This window comes from Lethenteron reissneri, chromosome 10 (genome assembly GCF_015708825.2).
Source record: "Lethenteron reissneri isolate LAM-NWPU_2019-01 chromosome 10, ASM1570882v1, whole genome shotgun sequence".
Taxonomy (NCBI): Eukaryota; Metazoa; Chordata; class Hyperoartia; order Petromyzontiformes; family Petromyzontidae; genus Lethenteron; species Lethenteron reissneri.
In genome coordinates, this window is record NC_083788.1 from 14,383,144 (window position 1) to 14,410,796 (window position 27,653).

Here is a 27,653-nt window from a genome sequence, read left to right on the forward strand (position 1 = left end):
AGTCACCTCCCCGTGCCACCGGGGTCTCTCCAGCCTACAGGGGGTGCCGGGGATACGGGGGGTGCAGGGGACACGTCTGGTCAGTGTGGAAGAGGAGAGGATAGGAGGACCAAATACCGCCTTGAGCTCCCACGAGTGGATGCCCTTTTGCCAGCAGTGGCGGTGGTGGACACCTGCAGGACTGCACCGTTACTTTTGACTGAGAAACGATGACAGTAAACCACTGAGTGACATCGCCCGCCCTGCGGTTTGCATATCAGCGCGAGCCCAGCATTTCGCTCGCTGCTCACGAGTTACCGGTAGCGAATCGCAAACCGATTCTTGCGACCGGAGCAGAACGCGACACCAGCGGCGACCGCGTGGCCCCGGTGGCTGCCGATGCTTACGCCGAGAGGCCGCCGTGCGGGCCCCCGGGGAAGCAGCGGCGAGGGGGCAGGGGGGGCGGGGCGAGGACGCGGAGGGGCGACGACGATGACGATGGAGGGGACGGCGCCGAGCGGGCGGCGCTGCGGCTCCGGGGACCACGATCGCTCCGACAGGTCGGAGGTCACGGACAGCGCCTCCATCTCGGCCAATGGGATCTGCACGAGGCCCCGGGCACGCGCACACTCGCCACCATCAACCCTCACCGACATCGACCTTACGACCACCATGATCCTCAACACATCACCAAGTTGACCCTCATCATCTTCACCCTCACCATCCACCACGCTCGGCACAATCACCACCACCATAACCTTCACACCCTCATCATTACTACCCTTACCAACATCACCACCCTCACCATCACCACGCTCACCCTCCCCACGCTCACCATCACCACGCTCACCCTCACCACCTTCACCCTCACCATCACCACCCTCACCATCACCACGCTCACCCTCACCACACTCACCCTCACCACCCTCACCATCACCACCCTCACCATCACCACCCTCACCATCACCACGCTCACCCTCACCACACTCACCCTCACCACGCTCACCCTCACCACGCTCACCCTCACCACCCTCACCATCACCACGCTCGGCACAATCACCACCACCATCACCATCATAACCCTCATCATTACTACCCTTACCAACATCACCACCCTCACCATCACCACGCTCACCCTCACCACGCTCACCCTCACCACGCTCACCCTCACCACGCTCACCCTCACCACGCTCACCCTCACCACGCTCACCCTCACCACACTCACCCTCACCACGCTCACCCTCACCACGTGCCTCACCCTCACCACGCTCGGCACAATCACCACCACCATCACCATCATCACCCTCATGTTTACTACCCTTACCAACATCACCACCCTCACCATCACCACGCTCAGCACAATCACCACCACCATCACCCTCATCATTACTACCCTTAACCAACATCACACACCCTCACCCTCACCACGCTCACATCACCACCCTCACCCTCACCACGCTCACCCATCACCACGCTCACCCTCACCACCCGCACCCTCACCACGCTCACCATCACCGCGCTCACCCTCACCACCCCTCACCATCACCCACCCTCATCACCCTCATCATTACTACCCTTACCAACATCACCACCCTACCCTCACCACGGCTCACCATCACCACGCTCACCATCACCACGCTCACCACGCTCACCCTCACCACGCTCACCATCACCACCCTCACCATCACCACGCTCACATCACCACGTCTCACCCTCACCACGCTCACCATCACCACGCTCACCACGCTCACCCTCACCACCCTCACCCTCACCACGCTCACCATCACCACGCTCACCATCACCACGCTCACCCTCACCACACTCACCATCACCACGCTCACCCTCACCACCCTCACCATCACCACGCTCACCATCACCACGCTCACCCTCACCACCCTCACCATCACCACGCTCGGCACAATCACCACCACCATCACCCTCATCATTACTACCCTTACCAACATCACCACCCTCACCCTCACCACGCTCACCATCACCACGCTCACCATCACCACGCTCACCACGCTCACCCTCACCACGCTCACCATCACCACCCTCACCATCACCACGCTCACCATCACCACGCTCACCCTCACCACGCTCACCATCACCACGCTCACCACGCTCACCCTCACCACCCTCACCCTCACCACGCTCACCATCACCACGCTCACCATCACCACGCTCACCCTCACCACACTCACCATCACCACGCTCACCCTCATCACCCTCACCATCACCACGCTCACCATCACCACGCTCACCCTCACCACCCTCACCATCACCACGCTCGGCACAATCACCACCACCATCACCCTCATCACCCTCATCATTACTACCCTTACCAACATCACCACCATCACCACGCTCACCCTCACCACGCTCACCATCACCACGCTCACCCTCACCACGCTCGGTACTATCACCACCACCATCACCCTCATCACCCTCATCATTACTACCCTTACCAACATCACCACCCTCACCACCACCACCATCATCATCATCATCGATGTCTCTGTAGTCCCCGTGCCCCTGTGCGTGGAACCTTCGGGGAGCCGGGCGGTCCCTGGGTGGAGCTCAGGCCGTAGGAGCGGCACACGGAGCCCGACAGGTTGTCCATGAGCAGCAACTCGGCATCCACTGCGTCCACCATCACCAGCGACAGGTCCGACGAGAACCGCAGCTACACACAGCCGCACGGTCACCATGACTACCGCACAGCCGCACCGTCACCGTGACTACCGCACAGCCGCACCATCACCGTAACGAACGCACAGTCCACGTCACCGTGACTACCGCACAGCCGCACTGTCACCGTGACTACCGCACAGCCGCATCATCACCGTGACGAACGCACAGTCCACGTCACCATGACTACCGCACAGCCGCACAGTCACCGTGACTACCGCACAGCCGTACCGTCACCACGACTACCGCACAGCCGCACGGTCACCGTGACTACCGCACAGTTGCACCGTCACCATGACTACCGCACAGCCGCACCATCACCGTGACGAACGCACAGTCCACGTCACCATGACTACCGCACAGCCGCACGGTCACCGTGACTACCGCACAGCCACACCGTCACCGTGACTACTGCACAGTCCACGTCGCCGTGATGACCACCTCCTGCACTCACCCGGGTCCCCGGCCGCCACGAGGGGGACCCGCCCAGGGAGACGCGCTCCCCCTCGGCCCCCTGCCCCCACTGGGACCACCCGGTGTCAGCGCTGTGCCGCCGGGGGGACCGGCTTCCCGTTCCCCGCGGCGTCGGGGAGGGGGCCTCCCTGCGCGGGTCCCTTTCGGGCCCGAGGGGGCCCCCCTCGCCCTCCGTGGTGTCTCCATCCACATCGTCATCGTCGTCGTCCTGGATCCACACACAGCGCGGGTGAGAGTGGGGCGCTGCCAGTCGACCCACGGCACCTGGGCCTGTCCCGTGACCTCCTGCCAGCGAGCCATCCACACCTCGCGGGGCCTCGACGTGCACCTAGCCTGGCACAAGCACCGTGGTGACGTCGCCGGAACTTCGTGGCGAATGAGGGCTGTCGTTGGTGCGGTGGTGTCGGTGGTGTGGGTGGTGTGGTTAACGTGGTGTGGTGGTGCTCTTGGGTTTGTTGATGTTCGTCTGCTGCTCGATGTAATCACTGATGGTGGCGGCTGGCCGCGGCTCTTGTGGGTCGTTGTGGTGGCACTTGTGAGGGTAGCAAGTTCTGGTGATTGTTGCAGGTTTTGTTCGATGTTGCATCTTGTTTTACGCTATTCTTCCGCTGTTTGTTGTGGTGGCTGTGGTTATTGATTGCGGTGGTTGTGGTGGTTTTCCATGGTAATTGTGGTGGTTGTTGTGGTGGTGATGGTGGTGGTTGCGGCGGACCGTGCCTGGTTGCTCTCCTCCAGGTGCTTCATGAGCACGGCCACCACCACGTTCACGAGCACGAACTGCGCCGTGAGCACGAACGTCACGAAGTAGACGGGCGAGATGAGCGGGAGGTGCGCCACGCAGCCCGGGGGCTCCGCGGGGAGCCCGGCCCCGCACTCTCGCAGCGTGTCCTGCGCTCCCCACACACACAGACACACGCTCCACCACCACACTCTACACACACACACAGACACACTCCACACACACACACAGACACGCTCCACCACCACACTCTACACACACACACACAGACACACTCCACACACAGACACGCTCCACCACCACACGCTCCACACACACACAGACACGCTCCACCACACTCCACACACACAGACACACTCCCCACACACACAGACCCACGCTCCACCACCACACGCTCCACACACACACACACAGACACACGCTCCACCACCACACTCCACACACACAGACACACTCCACACACACACACAGACACGCTCCACCACAATACGCTCCACACACACACAGACACGCTCCACCACCATACGCTCCACACACACACAGACACGCTTCACCACACTACACACACACAGACACGCTCCACCACACTACACACACACAGACACGCTCCACCACCACACTCTACACACACACAGACACACTCCACACACACACACACAGACACGCTCCACCACACTACACACACACAGACACGCTCCACCACCACACTCCACACACACACACACAGACACGCTCCACCACCACACGCTCCACACACACACACAGACACGCTCCACCACACTCTCCACACACACACACAGACACGCTCCACCACACTACACGCACACACAGACACGCTCCACCACTACACTCTACACACACACAAAGACACGCTCCACCACCACACTATACACACACACACAGACACACTCCACACACACACACACAGACACGCTTCACCACCACACGCTCCACACACACACAGACACGCTCCACTACACTACACACAGACACACTCCACCACACTCTCCACACACACACAGAGACACACTCCACCACCACCACACTCTCCACACACACACACAGACACGCTCCACCACACTCTCCACACACACACAGAGACACACTCCACCACCACCACACTCTCCACACACACACACAGACACGCGATCCACACTCTGCCCTCACTCTCTCCCGGGACACAGCAACACCGCGACCCCCTCTGCTGCTGCCGCCGCGCTCCCCCCACGACTCTCCGAGTCGGGGCTCCTCTCATCTCCCCGTGTGCGTCTCTGTGTCTCCGCCTCGGCGAGGCTCTCCTGGAAACACAGCGCGCGATGGACACCCCCTATGCGCTACCTTCATGATGCCATTCCAGTTGTCGCCCGTGGACACGCGGAACAGCGTGAGGAAGGCCATGCCGAAGTTTTCGAAGGTCGCGTGACGGGTAAGGCCCTCGCACGGGGTCTCGTCGTCACAGACTGCGTGGGCAACCACAGCAATCCACAGGCGCCCGTAAGCAACGACAGAAATCCTGGGACAACCACAGGCGACTATGACCTCATATCACAAAAGGCAATCACGACAAGTGAGCATGGGATGAGGAGTGAATGAAAAGCGAGAGAGAAGTGAATGAGACGGTGAGGGGGTGAAAGAAAGGCGTGAGTGGCGGAGAGTTGAGTGGGCCGGGAGTGACTCACTCAGGCGGCCAAACAGCTCGACCCCCAGGGCCGCGTAGATGAAGAAGAGCAACAGGAAGAGGAGGCCAAGGTTCCCCACCTGCACCGCGCACACACGAGCACAGCCTCCGATACCGGCTTCGTCACAGGAACGTGGAATTACCTCGCGTGGAAAGGAAGCCCCGCGGCTCCACGCGCGATCCCGGCTCGGGCCACGAGAGGGGTCGCGACATCATGGACCACTCACAGCCGCATCCCCTTCCTCGCCATGTTCCTCCGCGTATAAAATACCATTCACTCATCTTTACACATCCCATCACTCGCGCCTCGAAACAACAAGGGCCTGGACTCGATTCTTGACTCGAACGCCTTTCTGTGAAGAGTTTCTATCCCCCCCCCCTCTTCTGCAAGTGTTTCCTCCGGATTCTCTGGTTACCTCCCATAGAAAAAGAACAATGTAACTGGGATTGGCCAAACCACACCCCAATGTTGAACAATTACCTGCAAATTATTCAATCGAGACCTCACTCAACAGCAACATCGCTCACTCCTTCGAAAACATGGCAGGACCCTCCTGAAAAGGTAACTTGAGACTCGGTGACGCTTTCTTGGGTTAACAAGCAGAATGATGATGATGAGTGTAGAGCGATGGCCGGAGCCGGAGCTCGCCTCGCACCTGTGGCAGCGCCTGCACCACGGTGTCGATGAGGGAGCGCATCCCTGTGGCTGTCTTCAAGAGCTTGAGCACTGGGGACACGGGCACATCGGGGCACGGGGGCACGGGGTCATAGAGACACGGGGTCACGGGGACACAGGAACACAGGGTCACGGGGACATCGAGGCACGGGGGCACGGGGACATCGAGGCACGGGGTCACGGGGACACGGAGACAGGGACACAGGGCCACGGGGACATAGAGGCAGGGGTCATAGAGGCACGGGGTCACGGGGTCACGGGAATACGGGGACACAGGGACACGGGGACATGGGGACATCGAGGCACGGGGGTACGGGGACACGGGGACATGGGGACATAGAGGCAGGGGTCATAGAGGCACGGGGTCACGGGGACATGGGGTCACAGGGACATGGGGTCACGGGGACATAGAGGCAGGGGTCATAGAGGCACGGGGTCACGGGAACACGGGGACACAGGGACACGGGGACATGGGGACATCGAGGTACGGGGACACGGGGACATGGGGACATAGAGGCAGGGGTCATAGAGGCACGGGGTCACGGGGACATGGGGTCACAGGAACATGGGGTCACGGGGACATGGGGACATCGAGGCACGTGGTGACAGGGACACAGAGGCACGGGGTCACGGGGGTACGGGGGTATGGGGACATGGGGACATCGAGGCACGTGGTGACAGGGACACGGAGGCACGGGGTCACGGGGGCGCGGCGACTCGCAGGGCTGAGGCCACTTTGCAGGCACGGAGGCGTGCCGTGCGACTGGCTCAGGGTAGCCTCGGCCCAGCAGCCACCCCACACCCTGGTTACCATAGTACCAGTTACCCTGGTTACCCCACGCCCTTGTTACCATAGTACCAGTTACCCTGGTTACCCCACGCCCTTGTTACCATAGTACCAGTTACCCTGTTTACCCCACACCCTCGTTACTTTGGTACCAGTTACCCTGGTTACCCCACACACCAGTTACCCTGGACACTGGTTATCCCGGTTACTATGGTGACCCAGACGCGCATCACCCCGGGTGGGGGGGGGGCGGTGGGTACCGCGGGCGATGCGCAGTACGCGCATGATGCGCATGATGGTCGGGTTGATGGGCAGCGATGCATTCATCTCGATCTCCTCCAGCGTAATGCCCATGATGGACAGCAGCACGATGCCGAGATCCAGCTGGTTCCACCTACACGCACGCGGCCACAAGACAAAGATCACTCGCGTAGCCTTCACAGACGGTAGGAGCAAGTGCTGTTCACGAGCTCCTATTAAGGCCGACACGGTACACGAGGGGGTGAGTGGCCAGAAACCCCGCCCGACCGCCTTTGTCTCCCTCGTGGCGATGTTTAGACACCGCACCAGGTACTCATTTTATGCTGAATCAACCTAGGGGAGGCTCAAGAGCGGTTCAGATAATCGTCACTGGTGTTGACCGTGAGCCTCAATTCGAAACCGGGTCGCCGGGTTCGTAGCGCAGCACGCTAACCGCTGTTCTGTCGCTCCCCACGCACGGCCACACCGACACATATATCACATACATATACACTCACCACACACTACATACATGCCCTTAATACACAATTCGCAACATGCGGTCAAAGAACGCGTTGTTTATTTTACGACTATAATTATTATCACCACGCTTGATTACTCACGAAAGCGTCACCGAGTCCCAAGACTATTTTCAGGAGGGTCCCATCAAGTTTTCACGGTAGAGGGCGATGCTACTGCTGTGTGTGTGTGTGAGATCCCAACGGAGTAATTTGCAGATAATCTTGTTGTGATTGGGATACTTTGGCCAATACCAGTGGCATTTTGTGTGTGTGTGTTTAGCTGTGGCGGAAAACTGGGGAACAATGACGAAATTCATGCAGAGCAGATGGAGAACATACAAAACTCCAAACAGAAAAGCACCCGAGTCAGGAATCAAACCCAGGCTCTTTTTGTGAGGCAGCACGAGTGTTACCACTGCACCATCCTACCACTCAAATCTGAAATATATTCCTCTAAATATTGAAAAATGGCGTTGTGATTCGATGGAAAATATGAGGTCCGTGGTAAATGACCGGAGGCATGGTGAGGGAGGGAGGCGAGTGGGCCCTGCACCTGTCCTTGAAGTATCTTCGTATGCCAAACGCCACGAGCTTGAAGGCCGCCTCCAGCACGAACACCGTCGTGAAGAAATAGTTGCAGTACTTGAGCGCCTCCTCCAGCGACTGCGAGACACGAGCGAGTGTCACCACCCCCACTCTCCCCATGGCCCTGACCCCATAGGCTAACATGTGAACACGGAATGGCCATGGTTAACAATGGGAAACAGAATTAGTCTGTCTAACACGTAGGCTTAACACGTATACTTAGTCTGGGCATTCTTTCTCCTGCCATTCGTTTTAGTCTATCCCCCCCTGAGCGTCACTGCCGCCCTCCCCCCGCCCCCCGCCCCCCCCCCCCCACCACGACTGTGGGCCACACCCTGGGCTGGTCGTAGTGCTCCATGGCCATGGTGACGACGTTGAGGCCGATGACCACGGTGATGAAGAGGTCCAGGTAGCTGGACGTGCACGCGCCGTGAACGAGCATGCGAGTGCGCGAGTAGTCAGCGTAGTACGGCTTCTGCTGCGCTTCTGCACGCGCGCACACGCAGGGAACACGCGCACACAGACAAAAGTCTCCGTGTAGCCTTTAACAGACTGTTGGGAAAGTGCTGTTCGCGAGTAGCATCTATTAAGGCCGGCACGGCACACGAAGGGGTTGTGTAGCCAGTACCATGCCTGTTTACACACCGTACCAGGTACTAATTTAAGGTTGATTCGACCTAGGGGAGGCCCAGGACCGGTTCAGATATTTACCACCAATGTTGGCCATGAGCGGGAATCGTAACTCGGGTAACTGGGTTCACGCATTGCGCTAACCACTGTGCTACTGCTCCCCACACTCGCCACAATGTACACACAGCGATACGCAGACATCCAGGCGCACACGAATGCACACGGCCACACACACGTGTACACGCTGATGTACGCCGCACACCCAGGTGGACAGACGAGAGCTGTCAAAGTCGGGTTCGCACCCCCCGGCCGCTCCCCCCGACCCAACGCTCCCCCACTTCCATCTCTCCACGGACGCCGCGCTGCGTTCACGCGTCGATCAGGTAATGCATGGAGGGGGACACTCAGGGGGGGTGCCATGGGAATGCCAACGTACGATGACAAATAAAAAATAAATGAGATGCGATGATGACATTTCATAGAAACTGATCGCCTAGCAAATTATATTTACCCTGGCGTAATTGGCCCGAGCCCCGCAGGTTTCATTGAGATTCGAGACACGTCCCACGGCGAAGGTCCCGTCGACCCCACGTTTAAATTATTCACACGGTAAGGGGGCGGGGGGGGGGCTGCATGGGAGCGGACCTGACTTTACTCGCCCACAGTCACTGCCACTCTTTCCCTACTCACCCTACTCACTACCCAGAGAGAACGGACCACCGCTAATCAAAGGAATATGTCCACACATGGCTACGCATGCCACGTAACACGTGCCTCTAAGAAACTACTTTGCTCACACTCTCAAACGACAACACACTACTCACTCACCACGCCCACACACCACACAGCAGGTCACAACAACACTCACCACATTGCAAGTCAAATAACACGCACTCATCACCACACTCCAGGTCACTGCTCCCTCCCACTGTCTCTGTTCCCAAATATTACATATTCGATATTACAACCTGGATGGTACTGTATGTCGATGGCAGTTGACGCTATCGACCTTTAGGCCTGTGCTCATAAAGTGTGTTTACAGAAACTGAAAGACATGACCAAAGAGCCGAAAGTATTATAATGCGCAATAAATACAACACATAGCACCTGTTCAACATAATTCTATTGCGAGTCTATAGGTCTCTTGATTTTCTCACCTAGTTGAACTCAACTTGAAAATCATAGTTAGTGTGAACAATACATTGTAATTGCTGCTTACGGATTGCATTAACTTTAATAAGATCAGCACCATGGACAGCGCCTCAACCTCTAAGAGGGATTAGCACCATGGACAGCGCCTCAACCTCTAAGAGGGATCAGCACCATGGACAGCGCCTCAACCTCTAAGAGGGATCAGCACCATGGACAGCGCCTCAACCTCTAAGAGAGATCAGCACCATGGACAGCGCCTCAACCTCTAAGAGAGATCAGCACCATGGACAGCGCCTCAACCTCTAAGAGGGATCAGCGCCATGGACAGCGCCTCTACCTCTAAGAGGGATCAGCGCCATGGACAGCGCCTCTACCTCTAAGAGGGATCAGCGCCATGGACAGCGCCTCTACCTCTAAGAGGGATCAGCACCATGGACAGCGCCTCTACCTCTAAGAGGGATCAGCACCATGGACAGCGCCTCAACCTCTAAGAGGGATCAGCACCATGGACAGCGCCTCTACCTCTAAGAGAGATCAGCACCATGGACAGCGCCTCTACCTCTAAGAGAGATCAGCGCCATGGACAGCGCCTCTACCTCTAAGAGGGATCAGCACCATGGACAGCGCCTCTACCTCTAAGAGGGATCAGCACCATGGACAGCGCCTCTACCTCTAAGAGAGATCAGCACCATGGACAGCGCCTCAACCTCTAAGAGGGATCAGCACCATGGACAGCGCCTCTACCTCTAAGAGGGATCAGCACCATGGACAGCGCCTCTACCTCTAAGAGAGATTAGCGCCATGGACAGCGCCTCTACCTCTAAGAGGGATCAGCACCATGGACAGCGCCTCTACCTCTAAGAGGGATCAGCACCATGGACAGCGCCTCTACCTCTAAGAGGGATCAGCACCATGGACAGCGCCTCTACCTCTAAGAGGGATCAGCACCATGGACAGCGCCTCAACCTCTAAGAGAGATCAGCACCATGGACAGCGCCTCTACCTCTAAGAGAGATCAGCGCCATGGACAGCGCCTCAACCTCTAAGAGGGATCAGCACCATGGACAGCGCCTCTACCTCTAAGAGGGATCAGCACCATGGACAGCGCCTCAACCTCTAAGAGAGATCAGCACCATGGACAGCGCCTCTACCTCTAAGAGGGATCAGCACCATGGACAGCGCCTCAACCTCTAAGAGAGATCAGCACCATGGACAGCGCCTCAACCTCTAAGAGAGATCAGCACCATGGACAGCGCCTCTACCTCTAAGAGAGATCAGCGCCATGGACAGCGCCTCAACCTCTAAGAGGGATCAGCACCATGGACAGCGCCTCTACCTCTAAGAGGGATCAGCACCATGGACAGCGCCTCAACCTCTAAGAGAGATCAGCACCATGGAGAGCGCCTCTACCTCTAAGAGGGATCAGCACCATGGACAGCGCCTCAACCTCTAAGAGAGATCAGCACCATGGACAGCGCCTCTACCTCTAAGAGAGATCAGCACCATGGACAGCGCCTCTACCTCTAAGAGATATACACCATGGACAGCGCCTCTACCTCTAAGAGGGATCAGCACCATGGACAGCGCCTCTACCTCTAAGAGGGATCAGCACCATGGACAGCGCCTCAACCTCTAAGAGAGATCAGCACCATGGACAGCGCCTCTACCTCTAAGAGGGATCAGCACCATGGACAGCGCCTCAACCTCTAAGAGAGATCAGCACCATGGACAGCGCCTCTACCTCTAAGAGAGATCAGCACCATGGACAGCGCCTCAACCTCTAAGAGGGAACAGCACCATGGACAGCGCCTCTACCTCTAAGAGGGATCAGCACCATGGACAGCGCCTCAACCTCTAAGAGAGATCAGCACCATGGACAGCGCCTCTACCTCTAAGAGAGATCAGCACCATGGACAGCGCCTCTACCTCTAAGAGGGATCAGCCCCATGGACAGCGCCTCTACCTCTAAGAGAGATCAGCGCCATGGACAGCGCCTCTACCTCTAAGAGAGATCAGCGCCATGGACAGCGCCTCTACCTCTAAGAGGGATCAGCACCATGGACAGCGCCTCTACCTCTAAGAGGGATCAGCACCATGGACAGCGCCTCTACCTCTAAGAGGGATCAGAACCATGGACAGCGCCTCTACCTCTTAGAGAGATCAGCGCCATGGACAGCGCCTCTACCTCTAAGAGAGATCAGCGCCATGGACAGCGCCTCTACCTCTAAGAGGGATCAGCACCATGGACAGCGCCTCTACCTCTAAGAGAGATCAGCGCCATGGACAGCGCCTCTACCTCTAAGAGAGATCAGCACCATGGACAGCGCCTCTACCTCTAAGAGAGATCAGCGCCATGGACAGCGCCTCTACCTCTAAGAGAGATCAGCACCATGGACAGCGCCTCTACCTCTAAGAGAGATCAGCGCCATGGACAGCGCCTCTACCTCTAAGAGGGATCAGCGCCATGGACAGCGCCTCTACCTCTAAGAGAGATCAGCGCCATGGACAGCGCCTCTACCTCTAAGAGAGATCAGCGCCATGGACAGCGCCTCTACCTCTAAGAGGGATCGGCGCCATGGACAGCGCCTCTACCTCTAAGAGGGATCAGCGCCATGGACAGCGCCTCTACCTCTAAGAGAGATCAGCACCATGGACAGCGCCTCTACCTCTAAGAGGGATCAGCGCCATGGACAGCGCCTCTACCTCTAAGAGGGATCAGCGCCATGGACAGCGCCTCTACCTCTAAGAGGGATCAGCGCCATGGACAGCGCCTCTACCTCTAAGAGGGATCAGCGCCATGAACAGCGCCTCTACCTCTAAGATAGATCAGCGCCATGGCCAGGTCGCTTCTGAAAAATAAGTTAATATCTCAGTGGGATTTGCCTGGTAGGATGGGGATGGTTTAGTTGTGTTTGTGTGTGTTTGGGTGATGTATTTGTGTTTGTGTGATTTGTGTTTACCTTCTTGTAATTTTCATTACTATCATATCGTTGTACTGTTTGTTGTTGTAACGTTCTTACCCGCCCCGACTATATATCTGTGAAAAACAGCTTTGTAGCTCATCGGATTCCTCCAGTATGAATAAATATTCTGATTCTGAACCTCTGAGAGAGATCAGCACCATGGGCAGCGCCTCTACCTCACGCACAACTCGGCAGAGCTTCGGGTGCAGCTGTCAGGGACCGTGAGCTGCTATTACATCGAACACAATGCTAAGCACTCGGATGCTGTCACACGCAACACGAATTACCACTGCATTATGACAGGGCGTAAAAGAAACACTCAAGGGACCATCCAAGCGTTGGTAAAGGCGATGGCTTTCAGGATAACAATAACTGACGTCATTCTTCATGACACCCGACATGGCCCGATCGTTACGCGCCCTAACGCAAAAATCAATTATGAATCATCACAATGGCTGCGAGAACCCGCGAGTTGACTTCACATTGACCCCGCCATGGCCTCCTGGTCCTGCTATGACCGCGTGACAGGGCCCACGTGCTCCACCCTGATTCCACGAAGCTCCGCCTGAGCGCATTCCACTCCGCGTCCCGCAGGCGCTGGCCTCAGGCCTCGTCATCCCAGGGGCAGAAGGAAGCGAAAGTCGCTCGATTCCTCTCACGGCCCCCCCCAGCCCCCCATCATCGCCTCGGGCCACTATCTGCAGGTGACAACACTTCTCTCCATGCCCCCCCCCCAGCCCCCCACCATCGCCTCGGGCCACTATCTGCAGGTGACAACACTTCTCTCCATGCCCCCCCCCCCAGCCCCCCACCATCGCCTCGGGCCACTATCTGCAGGTGACAACACTTCTCTCCATGCCCCCCCCCCAGCCTCCCACCATCGCCTCGGGCCACTATCTGCAGGTGACAACACTTCTCTCCATGCCCCCCCCCCCCCACCGCTGCACGTTTGAACTCCTTCCTTCCATCGTCTCTTCCCCTGCCCCTCCCCACGCTCTTACGATGATGATAATAATGATAACCTCGCACACTCTGGGACGTATTAGAATGTTGATAGCAGTGCTGTTTGTTGCTGGCTGATTGGAAGTTTTGGGCCTTTGTTCAGTGTCGCACAACGGACGGAAGAGATTGGCATACGTGATAGCTCCGTGACTAGGCTCGAACCTATGCACACCAGCAGAACTATCGCCGTGAGGCCGGGAGAGGGGGCGTAAGGGTTGGGGTACAGGGAGGTGGGGAGGGGGGTGGCCTTCCCTTGCCGGGGGGAGGGGGCCGCGGGATCGCTGTGGGGTGGAGTGGCGCCCGTGGTGGTATGCATGATACCTTTATGGTTTTTGTGAGCGCCCTGCTTAGCGCGTCTCCCCCCCGCGTCCTTTCCGTCTGGAGGCAGACACGGAGAGCAGCCAGAGGTTAGGCGCCGCGCACACCGCCGCTCTCGGCGTCTCCCCGCCGTGCGTGCGGTACAAGCATGCTGCTCCCCCAACACGCTGCTGCCTCCCATTGTCGCGCCCCCAATGAACCCATCCACCGCCAATTAACCTGTGCGCTCGCAGCGGCGCGGAGAGACGAATGGCCGAGGGGGGAGGGGGCATGGAGGTGGGGTCGCAGCGGGAACCGAAATCGATCGGTTCTGCACTCGCGAAGCCAGAGCTCGAACCAGGAGGACACTTGGTCGGGTTCAGATTGGCGCGCGGTTCCGGATTGGTCACGCAGGCCCCCGGGCGGCCAGGCCGGCGACCCCAAGCCGTGACCGCGGCGACCCCCGGGAGCGACCGAGCGAGGGTAGAGGTCGCAGAGAGAATCCACGGCTATCGCCGCCCGTGGCCCGGCGACGCGGCGGCATCGGGGGGACGCGAAGCGCGGGGTGCAACGTCGGGGATTCTACCCCCCACCCCACCCCTCACACGCGGCTACCACCGCCCCCACGCGCGTGCAGAGCAGAGCGGAGCGTGCGTCGTGAATGGCAGCGTGGGGATGCGTGGGGCGATGTGGATGGGTCTCAGCAGCGAGCGGTGCCATGCGGGTGGAGCGACCATGCGCCGCGCGAGGACGGTGGACGGGGCACGCGGACACCCGCGGCGCCGCCGCGCATTCATCCCGGACCGCGACGGAGCCCGAGTCGAGCCGAGCGCCTCCTCGCTCGCCCGCCCTCATGCCCCTCTCGCGTGAACCAGGCCCCGCACCCTGCACGCAGTCCGTGTCCTCGGGTCTCCCAGTCTCTCTCCCGACCCTGTCGCAGCTCCCCGATGCCTCCGCCCCGCCTCTCCCCCCACCTCCCCCCCTTCCCTATCTCGAGTCCCCATGCATCCTCCCCCCCACCCCTCTTACTGCGCCTCCGTTTCTCTGCCCGGCGGAGTCGCTTCTCCTCGCGGAGCCGCGTCTCCTCGGCCTCCTGGTGCTGCCGGCACTTGTGGAAGTTCTCCACCACGACGCCCACGAACATGTTGAGCACGAAGAAGCTGACGAGCAGCAGGAAGGAGATGAAGTAGAGCAGCATCCACGGGTTGTGGTTCCGCACGGGCTGCACGCGGACACAACACCCAGCAGGGCAACTCGCTACCAGCAACAGCAACCACCATTTAACAACAACAACAAGTGAGGATAGCGACGCCAGGCCCGGTGCACTGTCTCCTGTTAAAGCACCACGAGATGTACTGCTCATGTCGGGGATTATTCGCAAGTGAGGGGCGACGCTCGCAATGCGTTTCCCAAGCGAGTAATTTGCGGTCTAATTTCTCTAATTTGGAGCATCACACCGGGACACAATATGACATACTCCTCTTCTGATGATGTCCGGGGATCTTTAACGTCCACTGTGAGTGAAGCAGATGGTGCAGGGTTAATGCAACGCATCCCAGTGTGATGATGCATACAGTGCGTGATGCTGTGTGTGACGATGCTGTGTGTGAGTGATGTCACTGTGCTTGATGCTGTAACTGGTTTCTATGAGCGATGATAATGACACCTGCAGTATTTACCAGGGCGGCCCACCGAATTCAAACTGCAGACCTCCGCAGTTTGAAGCAAATCCGCAGTAGCATGAGGGAGGCGGTGTATCGGCATCTCCTCCCTCCTTCCTCCCGTCACCCCCAGCCCTCTCTCCGCGTTCAAACAAGAAACACCACTGAGCCCCCAGCCCCGAGCCACGGGTTCGTTCCGGGTTCCTCACCTGCAAATTCTCACCCACGGCGTCCAGGCCGTCGTACATGATGTTCACCCAGCCGTCCTTCGAGGCCAGCACGAACAGGGACATGAGCGCCTGCGGGACACGGGACATCAGACACAGCCACGGGTATGCATCCCACGGGTCACGGGTCACAGGAGAGGGGGGGGGGGGTCGCCACCTCTTCCATGCACAGCGAGCCCGGACACGGGTCTAGACATTCGGCCGAAGCCTCTTGGCACCACTGCGCAGTCACCAGCACCAGATCTCGGTACACATCAATCCTTGCCGTTCGAATACAGCAGACGCCGATTCTTGGTCAAACACGGCGGTAACCTTAGTGGCTGGGTGAGTGGGTGGGCAAGTGGGTGAGTTACTAAGTGATTTTTGGACGACGAATAAATGAGTGTTTTCGGTAAAGTCACGTAGGTGAAAATAAAAATAATAATAATAATAATACAAAAAATAGAATAAAAATGGAAATAACTAAATTAAATCACGACGTTTCGGGCGCAACACAAGTGTCCGCCATCAGGTGGGGACAACCACAGCGAAGGCATGGCTGTAGCCATCCCTTCGGCACACTCCAGCGATTGCGTTGTCGCTGTGGTTGTCCCCACCTGATGGCGGACACTTGTGTTGCGCCCGAAACGTCGTGATTTAATTTAGTTATTTCCATTTTTATTCTATTTTTTGTATTATTATTTTTATTTTCACCTACGTGACTTTACCGAAAGAACCAAAGAGTATGGATCCTTGCAGTCACGAAAACTTCAAATCTAGAATAAATGAGTGAGTGGGTAAGTAGCAACCTTAGGTTTGGGGGGGGGAGGTCAGGGGAAGGCTCGAGAGTAGGGAGGAGGACAGCATGGGGAGGGATGAGGGAGGGAGGTAGGAGATAGAGAGAACTAGGGGGAGGGATCAGGGGGAGGATGGAGGGCGGCCTCACCTGCCCCAGGTTGTCAAAGTTGTACTTGCGGCGCACCCAACGGTAGTGCGCACGCGCGCAGTCAGCACGGCTCGTGATGTTCCGGGTGTCCGTCCCCTCGCAGAAGTAGAACTTCCCCTTGAAGAGCTGCGGGGGGCACGGGGGCACGGGGGTGACGATCGATGTTCGCCGCACCGCACTCCGCGTGAACGGTGCCACAACGCTCCACCCGCTCGCTTGCCACGAACGCCGCGGCCCCACGAGGAAGGACCGGTAGTGTCCCTTCCTCAGAGCACAAGCCACGTCCTATGAAGAAGGGCTAAAGTCTTCCAACGCGTCCCCTCAACATGGACGTGTGGAGGAAGAGAAAGCCAGATTCCCTCTAGAGCTTGCTCTTCAGCCAGCAGAGGAAGGTGGTGGTGGCGATGGCGGGTGAGGAGTTGGGGGTGAGGTGGAGGTGGGGGCTTTCGGCACCTGTACCCCCAGGATGCCGAAGATGATGAAAAAGGCGCAGCAGATGAGGACGATGTTCCCAATCGGCTTCAATGACGTGATCAGCGTCTCCACCACGAGCTTCAGGCCCGGCGCGCGGCTGATCACTCTGGAGGAGGTGTGGGGGGGGGGAGGCATCGATTATCAAGGTTGGCTATGTACAATGCGAAACAAGTTCAACATACATACATACCGGACCAGAGGGGCTGCAGCGTGATGCCACCAGCATTGGGTTCAGTCAGTCTGACTTTGCTGATGAGGCACCAATGTTGAAGCCGGTCCAGAGCCTTGATGGCATTAAACCAGCCGAGTGGCTGAAGGGATGCGTGGTATAGCTGTTGCATGTGGAGGGACAGGTGTGCGAAGGAGGCGCAATGCCTGCTCAGGTATTGTGCGACTGACCGCGTGGGTCACCGACCCCCTCCCCGACCGCGCCCCCCTCACCGCAGGGGCCGCAGGGTGCGCAGGAGCCGGAGCACGCGCAGGATACCCAGGATGCGCGCGCCTCCCGACGAGGCGAGGGACACGACAATGTCCACGGCGGAGACGAGGACCAGGAGCCCGTCCAGCAGGTTCCACGAGCTGCGCAGGTACGCGCCATCCCCCAGCGCCAGGCCCAGCGCCGTCACCTGCACACCGGAGCAGGCGGGGCCAGGGAGGGGGAGGGGGGAGGGGGGGAGTAGCGGGCCAGAGGCTCCGGTCACCCCGGCCGTGACCCCCGCCGCAAGGCATCACCGAGCGAACGACCAGGGTCTCGATACGATGGACGATTTTGTTTTGACGCAGGTATTGAACACAAGCCCAAATCCCCAAAACGTCTAGCGGTCAGCAACAAACAGCACTTTCCAAGTTGTAACAGGTTTACTTATGTGAATGCTAGAGCGCAAATTTGTGTGAGTGTGTGCGTGCTTGAAGAGAGGCTTCATTTCAGCCACGTCCCCGAGGAGCGATGCCGCAGCACCTTAATAGCCATCTCGGTGACGAAGGCGGCGGTGAAGATGTAGTTGGAGACAGTGAGGAAGACGCGCTCCTGCGCACCACGGCAGTGGGGGGGGGGGGGGGGTACGGTGATTGTGAGCGCACACCGGGGGGCTCGGAGCGTGGGTTGGGGGGTAACGGGAAGGGAGCGGGAGATGCTCACGGCGCTGTAGCTGGGGATGTCGGGCCGCTCCAGCGCGATGGTGATGCAGTTGAGGAAGATGAAGAGCAGCACCACGTGGTCAAACACCTTGTGCGCGATGATCTTGCGGCACACCCAGCGGAACCTGCACTCCGCGGGGGGTGGGGGGGGGGCAGCGCAGGGGGGTGGATGTGTGTGAATGTGTCTGTGTGTTCCCAACCTCAGGCTGTGTGTGTGAGACTGTCGGTGTGTGGGTCTGTGTTGGGTACCCGGGGGATCTTCGTCTGCGTGTCTGTGCGAGTGCAGTGCAGCGCCCTACCGGTTGTGCGGGTGGAACACGTAGAGCGACCAATCCGCGCGCACCACGCAGCAGCGCGGCCGGTGGCGCTGGAGGCGGCGGCCCAGCCGGAACCACCAGCGCTGAGGACACGCACAGACACACGCACATCATGCACACCATCAGCATACACACCATCAGCATACACACCATTATCGCTTTCATAATCCTGAGGGGACACCTTAGTCAGCATCTAGGACAGGAGGTTATAGAAGGCACCTGACTCATCAACCTTGTCTGCGTTCTTCTCCGTATATATTCATCTTCGGTGGAGGTGGAAACCACATCACCATTCCTCCCCTCCCGTTCATGGGGCAAGTTAACAGTAGCATGGAACTCACAGATTCCCACACCTCGCCTCCACATTTTGTTCAAAAGAGCCACTCCCTGTTGTTCCCTGCCTCGAGTGGAGGACTGTCCACCCTTCGTAGTGACCGGAACCGGAAACGGCCCACCAGACCTTCAGTAAACCACGGAGGCCTATGTGGTACCAGTCGAGATCCCGACAGAAGACTGGCAGCCTCTCATCCAAGGTGAGTGTTCAAACACCCGATGTGGCCATGCGCAGTGGTTTTCTGTTTCTGGAGGGACCCTGAGCTCTGCCAAATGGGATTTGGCCAGGAGATGTCATAGACGCCTGTCACCCCGGGGCCTCTGGCACAAGCGTTGTTTTCACCATCCTAGGTGTAAGAGCTAATTAGCATCATCTTTCCCTCCAATGATATTGCACACGACACATCATCGAGGTTAGCGAATGGAAACCGCCAAGGAGGTAGGGGTCATTTGCCAGGTGTCACAAACAGCACAACACACACGACACGCAGAGTTCACACTGATGTGGTAGACGTGGCAGAGAATGTAGTTTCACTCGGGGGAATACGAGATTGATTATGATGATGATGATGATTGTGCTGCAGATTCCGATTCCGATGAGGCTCACATCGTCAATATCATCCAGGGGGTCTGGCGGCGCATGTTTGGCCGAGCCATGGGGGGGTGTCTTCCCATTGCAGTCGGGCAGAGACAGGTGCAGCGCCACGGGCATGAGCAGGGGCAGCGGCAGTGCGGGCCGGTGCAGGGCCACGCGCACCGCCGCGACGTCGTGGGGCGCCACGGGGGGCGCCGCTCCGGGCGCCGCTCCGGGCGCCGCGGGGGGCGAGGCGAGGGGCAGCAACAGCGTGGGCGGGGAGGGGCGGGGGAGGGGGCCGTGCCCCCTCCCTCGCCCCCTCCCGCGCCTCCTCCCTCGCCTCCTCCCTCGCCCCCTCCCTCGCCCCCGCGCCCTCGTCCCCGCCGCTCGCCGCCCCCGGCGCGTCGATGAACTCGTGGTCGTCGCCGTCGTCCGGCGAGAGCAGCGAGCGGCGCTCCCCCTGGCGGCGGGGGGACCCGGCCCCCCCTCGCGACCCACTCGACCTGCGGGCTGCTCGGGGCCCCGGGCCTGCGACGAGGACAGCCGCCCCCACGAGAACCCCGGGGCCCCCCGAGATTCCTTCGCCGACAATGCACGCGGAAGCGTCGAGGACGACCTGCTCACCGCCGTGAAGGAGAGAGGCAGGGGGGAGAGGTAGGGAGAGGCAGGGAGAGCTCGGGAGAGCGCGGAGAGTTAGAGAGTGCCAGAGAGGGGCAAGGAGAGCCAGGGAGAGAGACATGGAGCTAGCAATTCTAGGGTTGCACATTCACATTTTAACAGATCTTTATTTGGTTGTTTTTGCTCAAGATTAATTTTGCTTCAGTGCTGTGCTGTTTTCTTTTGTTTCCCTTTTGTCATTTTGGTGACCCAGGTAACGCTTGCAAATGAGCATCATCCTGGTCTCTAGAATTCTTACCTCTTGCCATAAAATAGACTTGAACCTTAACTTAAGACACAAGGGGAAATTAACCACGCGGTGATTTAGGCCTGCCGCCGTGCGATTTGTACGTCAGCGTGAGCCAATTGGTGCATTCGTTACTCATAGGGCGCTGTCAAATACCTCGTGGTGTTAAATACCTCGTGTTGTTAAATACCTCGTGGTGTCAAATACCTCGTTTGGTATGCAGGCGGTCGTGGTTTCGATCCCGACCCCGACCCCGGCTGTATATTTAGAGTTTGTATGTCTCTCCCCATGGTCGTGTGGATTTTTCTCCCGGTCCTTTTTTTCCCATTCACATTTAGAATCATGCGCTTAGAGTATTTGGCTACTATATATTCACACGTGATAAGCCACTTCGTTGGGCTACCATTTGTGGCCAGGCCGCTTCTGAAAAAGAGCTGTACAGCTCAGTGGGCCTTGCCTGGTAAAATAAAAATAGTAAAATGTTCCGCTGGAATATGTTTTATGTTTAACTTCTTTCAACACAGTACGGAGCCAACCATGCTAATCAGTGGCACGGGCAATATGTTCCTAGTTCCCGGCTTCCGGATTCGGTAAACGATTTTCAATAATACCGGTAAGCGGTTTTCGTGTGGGAACTTTGCAGTAGTACCCACGTGGTGCCACGGCTCCCCAACGGGAGAAGAGGCGGCGTCCGTGGGGGCCGGCCCCCCCACCCCTTTGGGGTCCGCGTGACCATTTGAGGCCAACACTGCAGGAAGATACATCATCGTCAACATCATCATCATCACTAAATAATAATTCAAAACATCATCATCGTTAATTGTCTGTGGAGGTGATGTGAGTCGTGCGCTGTTCCACGACCCTGCCCCTCTGCTGCCCCCTAATTTGGGAATCGAGTGGAAGGTGGGGAGGGCGCGGGTAGGGAGGGGGCAGAGGGCGGTGTGGGGGGGAGCACCTGGGAGCCCTTTAGCTGAGTCCCCCTCCTCGTCCAACGCCGAGCCGCCCACGTCGTCGTCCGAGTCGGAGCGACTCGCGTCTCCCTGGGGGGGGGGGGGGGGGAGACCCCACGTGAGGCGTTGGGACGATGTAAACAACCACAAAGCTCCCCTGTGTAGCCCACTCAGGCTGTATGGGCAAGTGCTGTTAGCGAGTTCCTATGAAGGCCGGTATGACTCACGAGGGGATTGATGACCAGCACCACGCCCCACCGCCTTTGTCTCACCAGTTTACGTACCACACCAGGTACTTATTTTAGGCTGAGTCGACATAGAGAAGGCCCAAGAGCGGTTCATATTTTCGCGACTGTTATCGGTGGTGAGCGGGAATCTAACTCGGGTCTTCAAGTTTGTAACGCAGTGCACTCACCACTGCTCCATTGCTCCCGACGCACACAGACACACAAACAGACAGACGGGCAGACCTATGGCGAGACGGACCAGTGGATAGACTTCCACTCACACTCACAGGCAGACTCACACCGAGACAGAGAGACGTGTAGACAGACGCGCGCACAGTGAGGCCGACCTCGGCCTGAAAGCCCTCCACCAGGATGGCCACGAGGAGGTTGAAGAGGACGTAGTTTCCGAATGTCATGAGCGCGATGAAGTAGAGCGCGGCCCAGGGTGAGGAGGAGGCCATGCCGTGGTAGAGCACCACGTTCCAGTCCTCCTGCGTCAGGATCTGCACCGCCGCCCGCACGCGGGTGAGGAACGACACGCGCAGTTCCACACGGGAGCCATCAGAGCCACAAGGGAGCACGCAGAGCCACGGCAAAGGCCGATCGTCTCCTCCACATGGCAGGTCACAACAATACACTCACCCACCCACAGGACCACCCATTCACTCACCCACCCACTCACACATTCACCCATTTACACACCCACCCATTCACACACCCACCCACTCACACACCCACCCATTCACACACCCACCCATTCACACACCCACCCACTCACACACCCACCCATTCACACACCCACCCACTCACCCACTCACCCGCCCACTCACACACCCACCCGCTCACCCACTCACCCATTCACACACCCACCCACTCACTCACCCACCCACTCACACACCCACCCAATCACTCACCCACCCACACACCCACCCACTCACCCGCCCACTCACACACCCACCCGCTCACCCACTCACCCGCCCACTCACTCACCCACCCACTCACCCACCCACCCATTCACACACTCACCCACTCACCCACTCACCCATTCACTCACCCACCCACTCACACACCCACCCATTCACACACCCACCCACTCACCCACTCACCCGCCCACTCACACACCCACCCGCTCACCCACTCACCCGCCCACTCACTCACCCACCCACTCACCCACCCACCCGCACGCACCTGGAAGACGGTCACGATGGCCCAAAGGAGCGAGTCGAAGTTTTTGCGGTCGGGGACCGTGTCCCCACTCTCCGTCTTCACGCTGAACTTGCAGCCGAAGAGATGCATCCCGAGGATGCTACGACGCCACGCACACAACGCACATAGTTGTACTATACTATGCTCCAACGTGTCTCCCCGCCTGCCTTCAACAGCCAGCACGGACCCGCGCGGTGAAGTATGGTCAAATTACGCCGATCACCCGCACTGCGTTAGCAGGTGATCATCCATCAGTGGGTCGGTTGATGGGCCCTACGTGATTATTCAGGTTTCTACTCAAACGAGCACTGAGGCATTGGTGCTCATCTCCTGTATACAGCCCTCCTGAGCCGGTGGTGAGTCAGCCCAACCCCGGCCGGGATTTGAACACGTGACCACGTGAGCGTGAGGGGCGTGCGGGGAGGAGGGGCCCCAAAATGTTGACCTTTTAATACAGGCTACTGCATTGCTTATAATTAGATATTTCCTCTGGTCAATAAATATCAATATCTGAGTCTCAAGGGGTGGGAGGAGTGGGAGGGAGATCGCCCCTTCCCCCCCCCCCCCCCCCCATTGGATCCGCCCCCAGTCGCCTGCTTTACCGTTGAGTTCCCGGGCCGTCAAGTGCAGAGCGACCCTCGGTGTCATGAGCGTGATGGCTGTCACTGGCAGCTGTGTAGCCGTGGCGACAGAGCAGCACCACGCGGGAATGGGAGCAGAGTCAGGGATGAGATGCATGGGAAACAGCAGTGGGAGAGCGAAGAGATAAGAGAATGAATGGGGAATAAGAATGTAGGAGGAGAGGGTGGAGGAGGCTACACCAGGGCTCGACGCTACTGCTGCTGCACGGAGAAGCCGCGTCTACTCTCACAGGAGGCGGTGAGGGGGGGGCTCCGAGTGTAAGTGGTAAAAGACCAGTCACGTGGTTTACGAGAGGCTTGAGCTGATTTAAATCGAGAGGTGTCGACATGTAGCTAAGAGAGGATGGATTCAGAGTGTGGGTGGTCACACAAGAGTCACGCGATTCCCGGGGGTGCTGTGGCTGATGTAGAGATGTCCCCGCACGCACCGCACCTGAATATGAAGATGAAGAGCATGAGCAGCATGCAGAAGGTGGCCACGTTGTCCATGGTTCTCATGAGCACCACGAGCTGGCGCCGCAGCGCGGGCATGAAGCGCACCAGCTTGAGCACGCGCAGCAGCCGGAACGTGCGCAGCACCGACAGCCCCCCACCCGACTGCCCCACGATCTCGCACACGCTGCGGTGGGGGGGGGGCACGGCGAGACACGCGGGGACAAAGGGGGCGTTGGTGCGCCGCCCCACCAAGCAGCTGGAGTTGAGAAATGATTGTTCTAATAAAAAATACTTTTCTATCAATTGTTTTGTTATGTTTGCTTTTTTTATATATATCTAATGATTATTTCAACACAGTCTGATTTGTGCCTCGGGGAGGTCTCTGGGCGGCTGTGAAGGCGTCCGACTGAGAAATATCCCATCAGTCATCGCGATTAGCTTCGCATTGTAGCCACGCCGTTAGAGACACACTCAGGGCGGTGAAGCAGCCGCCCGTGGCTGTGATGAGAGACGATGTCACGAAGCGAGGGTGCACTGTACAGATACAGCAGGTCACGGCCTACACGCTCGAGGAGGAAACAACAGCGATGGCGATGGCAGCAATAATACGACGAGGTTTTTCTTAATTAGAACACCACTCACAACAGGCCCACCTAGTGAAAATGTCACGAGCCGCGACTGAATGTGACCATGATATCTCGGCAAGCGGTGATGCTGCTGCCTACCACGTCGTTGACGTGAGAGCGTGGATGTGATGTGGTTGATGTGAGAGCGTAGTTGTGATGTGGTTGATGTGAGAGCGTGGATGTGATGTGGTTGACGTGAGAGCGTGGATGTGATGTGGTTGACGTGAGAGCGTGGTTGTGATGTGGTTGACGTGAGAGCGTAGTTTTGGTTGGAATACACAAGGACACGCTCCAACCACTACCCTGGAATCCAGTTTCTGTACGGCAGAGGCCTTGCTTAGAAACATCTGGCAGTTCATCAGAATTGTTCAAGAAAGCCTGACTCTGCTGATCAGACATTGCATGTCGAAATCGTTGCAGAGTTTTCTTGTATTACACAAAGGCTGATAAAATTATGCACTGCCAAAAGGTTACGTGGCTGATGTGATGTGTCAAAAGAATGGTATTTTGTATGTGGAGAGACAGATATGGAAAGGTGGCCAATTAGCTGCTTATTTATTGTCTCGAATTCTCCACAGTGATGCTCGTGATGGTTTTGTGTTAGAGTTTTCAATGGCGGTGGTGGTGATGTTGTGGTACTGGATGGTGGTTGTGGTTTTTATCGTGATTTTTTTGATGGTGGTGGTGGTGACGCACCTAATAATGACGATGATGCCGTCAAAGATGTTGTACTGGTTGCGGATGTAGCCCAGCAGCCCGGACGCCAGCAGCTTGATGAGCATCTCCAGCGCAAAGATGCTGGTGAACACCATGTTGCTGATCTCCAGCAGATTAGTGAGCTCCTCGGGCTGCAGTGGAGGTGGAGGGAGGAAGTGCAGGAGCTGAAACACTCATCTTGCCATTCATTCGAGCGGGGACATGGCCCCGCTCGAGCGCGTCCGCCACTTGTTGCAAAGTTTCACGGTTTAATGCCGATAGGCCACCCTGGTAAACACTTCGGTATCAACCAAACAAACGCGCCGGGCGTTTCCACAGTGAGCGTCAAAGATCCTGTCACGTCATTTGAAATAAGTAGGCCATTGTATGCCGACATCATGGTCCAAATTTCACAAATTCGCAAAAATTACACCGCAAATTAGTCAAGTGTATTCACACACTGCTGAAGCCAAATACTGCAGCACCTGAATCTTCAAGATTTACTCTACAGCAGCGCATGGCAGCAGAGAGAGGAGGTGGTGGTGGTGGGGTTGGTGCACCTGCTCGTGGTATTCGATGCCCATGCTCAGGCTGTTGATGAGGATGGCCACCATGATGCCGCGGGTGAAATACTTGCTCTCCACGATCGCGCGGAACCAGCGGCTCACGCGCGCCCATCGAGGGCCCGCGGTTCCCCACGCGCGCGCCCAGCGGGGCCTTGCGGCCCCCCATCTGCGCGCTCGCGCGGGGAGCCGGGCCACCTGGCAGAGGAGGGGAGGGCGGCTGGTTAGGGCGCGCCCGAAGCGACTCTGCGGGTTCATGCCGCTGATCCGAGCGGTGCTGTTGCTGGAGGAGGCGATGACGGTGGCAGAGGGACCCACCCGACGAGGTGGCCCCTCCTCGGGCCGATCCTGGTCCCGACGGCCGCTCGGACGCCGGAGGTCCCGGGGGTCCCGGGGGTCCCGGGGGTCCCGGGGGTGCGGGGGTCCCTCTGCCCCGAGCCCCGACCCCGCGTCACTCCCACTATCGCTGTCACTGCAATCGCAGCTGACGGGGGGGGGGGGCGGTAGAGGGTTGCGGGGGGCACGGGATATAATTCGAGTCGCGCGCCGCCGCGTCTCTCGCTCACCGCTCAGCATGGTGACCTTTATGAACCGTGACGTGATACAGCGCTTTGAAGGAAATGGGGTTGGTGGATTACACAGAGATTCATAAAATTACCAAACCAGCTGATATGCCAGGTGACCAGATGGTAGTAGGGCAAGAGGGTTTGTGAACCCGTTTGTGCAGACCTTTGAGTGTTCTCCAGTTTCCTCCGACACGAAACAAACATCACTCCTTAAAAACAGGATTGGCCAAAGTGATGGATGGATCATGACCATGATCCTGACAATCAGTCCTGAGACCCTTGTTGTAATTGGCCACGTGATCTGGCGATGATGCTGCTGCATTGGCAACGGTGTACTACCAAAAATAACAAAGCAACTCAACACACTCGTCTATAACACGGTATATAGTATTCGACGTTTCGGGCAATGCCCCTCTGCATAGCATATAAATGGTGCTACGAAGAAGGGTCATTGCCCGAAACTCCGCCTGTTTGATCTGTTTTAAGGCCACAGTGTAATAGACGGCCAAGACGTCATCGCGGCCGAGGCTACGGATGTCACCACCACCGCCCGTTATCGCCACCGAGGCCCTCCGCCGGATCTCGCAGATGCTGCGCAGGAGACGCGCAGCGGCCTCCGAAACACTGCCCCGACAGCCTCCTCCCACAACCTGCTCCGAGACTCACACGAACCCATGGACTCGCACAGAGAACCATAGACTCACTCAGACACCCGTAGATTTGCTCTGACAGTATCCCACGTCTGCCCTTAGGTATTCACTTCCCCTTGGCGGCCGG

At 58.0% G+C, this 27,653-nt stretch overlaps 1 protein-coding gene across 1 annotated transcript in view; it reads right to left on the reverse strand.

Annotated features, from left to right (window-relative positions):
* Positions 1–293: 293 nt before the first annotated feature.
* Positions 294–27,653, reverse strand: part of LOC133340743 (voltage-dependent T-type calcium channel subunit alpha-1I-like) — a 52,688-nt gene continuing 25,328 nt past the window's right edge. The window contains 29 exon segments of the mRNA XM_061549133.1: positions 294–581; positions 2,528–2,665; positions 3,125–3,352; positions 3,862–4,032; positions 5,222–5,343; positions 5,563–5,641; positions 6,218–6,288; positions 7,285–7,418; positions 8,339–8,448; positions 8,705–8,856; positions 14,439–14,495; positions 15,444–15,636; positions 16,285–16,374; positions 17,228–17,353; positions 17,681–17,807; positions 18,143–18,327; positions 18,660–18,728; positions 18,840–18,963; positions 19,138–19,238; positions 20,096–20,308; positions 20,400–20,678; positions 21,620–21,714; positions 21,922–22,006; positions 22,491–22,646; positions 23,332–23,449; positions 24,424–24,609; positions 25,748–25,899; positions 26,308–26,508; positions 26,629–26,794. Of these exon segments, the coding sequence (XP_061405117.1) occupies positions 294–581; positions 2,528–2,665; positions 3,125–3,352; positions 3,862–4,032; positions 5,222–5,343; positions 5,563–5,641; positions 6,218–6,288; positions 7,285–7,418; positions 8,339–8,448; positions 8,705–8,856; positions 14,439–14,495; positions 15,444–15,636; positions 16,285–16,374; positions 17,228–17,353; positions 17,681–17,807; positions 18,143–18,327; positions 18,660–18,728; positions 18,840–18,963; positions 19,138–19,238; positions 20,096–20,308; positions 20,400–20,678; positions 21,620–21,714; positions 21,922–22,006; positions 22,491–22,646; positions 23,332–23,449; positions 24,424–24,609; positions 25,748–25,899; positions 26,308–26,508; positions 26,629–26,794 (4,216 nt within the window).